This window comes from Octopus bimaculoides, chromosome 3 (assembly GCF_001194135.2).
Source record: "Octopus bimaculoides isolate UCB-OBI-ISO-001 chromosome 3, ASM119413v2, whole genome shotgun sequence".
Lineage (NCBI taxonomy): Eukaryota > Metazoa > Mollusca > Cephalopoda > Octopoda > Octopodidae > Octopus > Octopus bimaculoides.
Window position 1 is genome coordinate 146,791,112 of NC_068983.1, and position 608 is coordinate 146,791,719.

Below are 608 nucleotides of genomic sequence, written 5' to 3' on the forward strand. Positions count from 1 at the left end.
ATATATATATATATATACATATATATGTATATATATATGTAATGTGTTTTCTGAAAAGCCATTGAACCATGGAATGTAATTATAGTAAAGAGTTACATTTGCTAAGAAGAAATTTATGACGTCTTACCTCACCGTCGACTCTCTCAGAACTAATTTCTATACGAACACCTGATTCAATTAAATTTCGTTCAACCAATCTGGTCACTTCAATTCTGAATAAATTGTAATTTTTTTTATTGTATGATATACGGTACGAGTGTATAGTTATGCATTTGCGCATACATAATTACGTCATTGTGTGCGTAAAGAATGCTTTGTGTGTGTTTGGTGGGATGGGTATGTTTATGAGTAAATATGTTTGCACATATGTGTGTCGATATCTGTGTGTTTATGTGTGTGCATGTGTGTGTACGTGTGAGGGTATCTGTGTTTGTGCATATTTATGTCTATTTGAGCATGACTGGGTATCTATGTTTCAACTGTATTTAGTTACTGGTATGTGTGTACGTGCATGTGTGCACGATTGTAAGTATATTTGTATGAGTTGGGTCATCCCATAAATTATGCGTTTTTTATACTTCTTTTATTCTTCCAAACTTAAGTTAAAC

At 32.4% G+C, this 608-nt stretch overlaps 1 protein-coding gene across 1 annotated transcript in view; it reads right to left on the reverse strand.

The window, feature by feature from the left end:
- LOC128247351 (MAM and LDL-receptor class A domain-containing protein 1-like) overlaps positions 1-295 on the reverse strand; it is a 106,005-nt gene extending 105,710 nt beyond the window's left edge. The window contains exon 1 of the mRNA XM_052966614.1: positions 128-295. Within this exon, the coding sequence (XP_052822574.1) occupies positions 128-280 (153 nt within the window). The 5' untranslated portion in view covers positions 281-295. The remainder of the gene's footprint in view (positions 1-127) is intronic.
- Between the last annotated feature and the right edge of the window lie 313 nt (positions 296-608).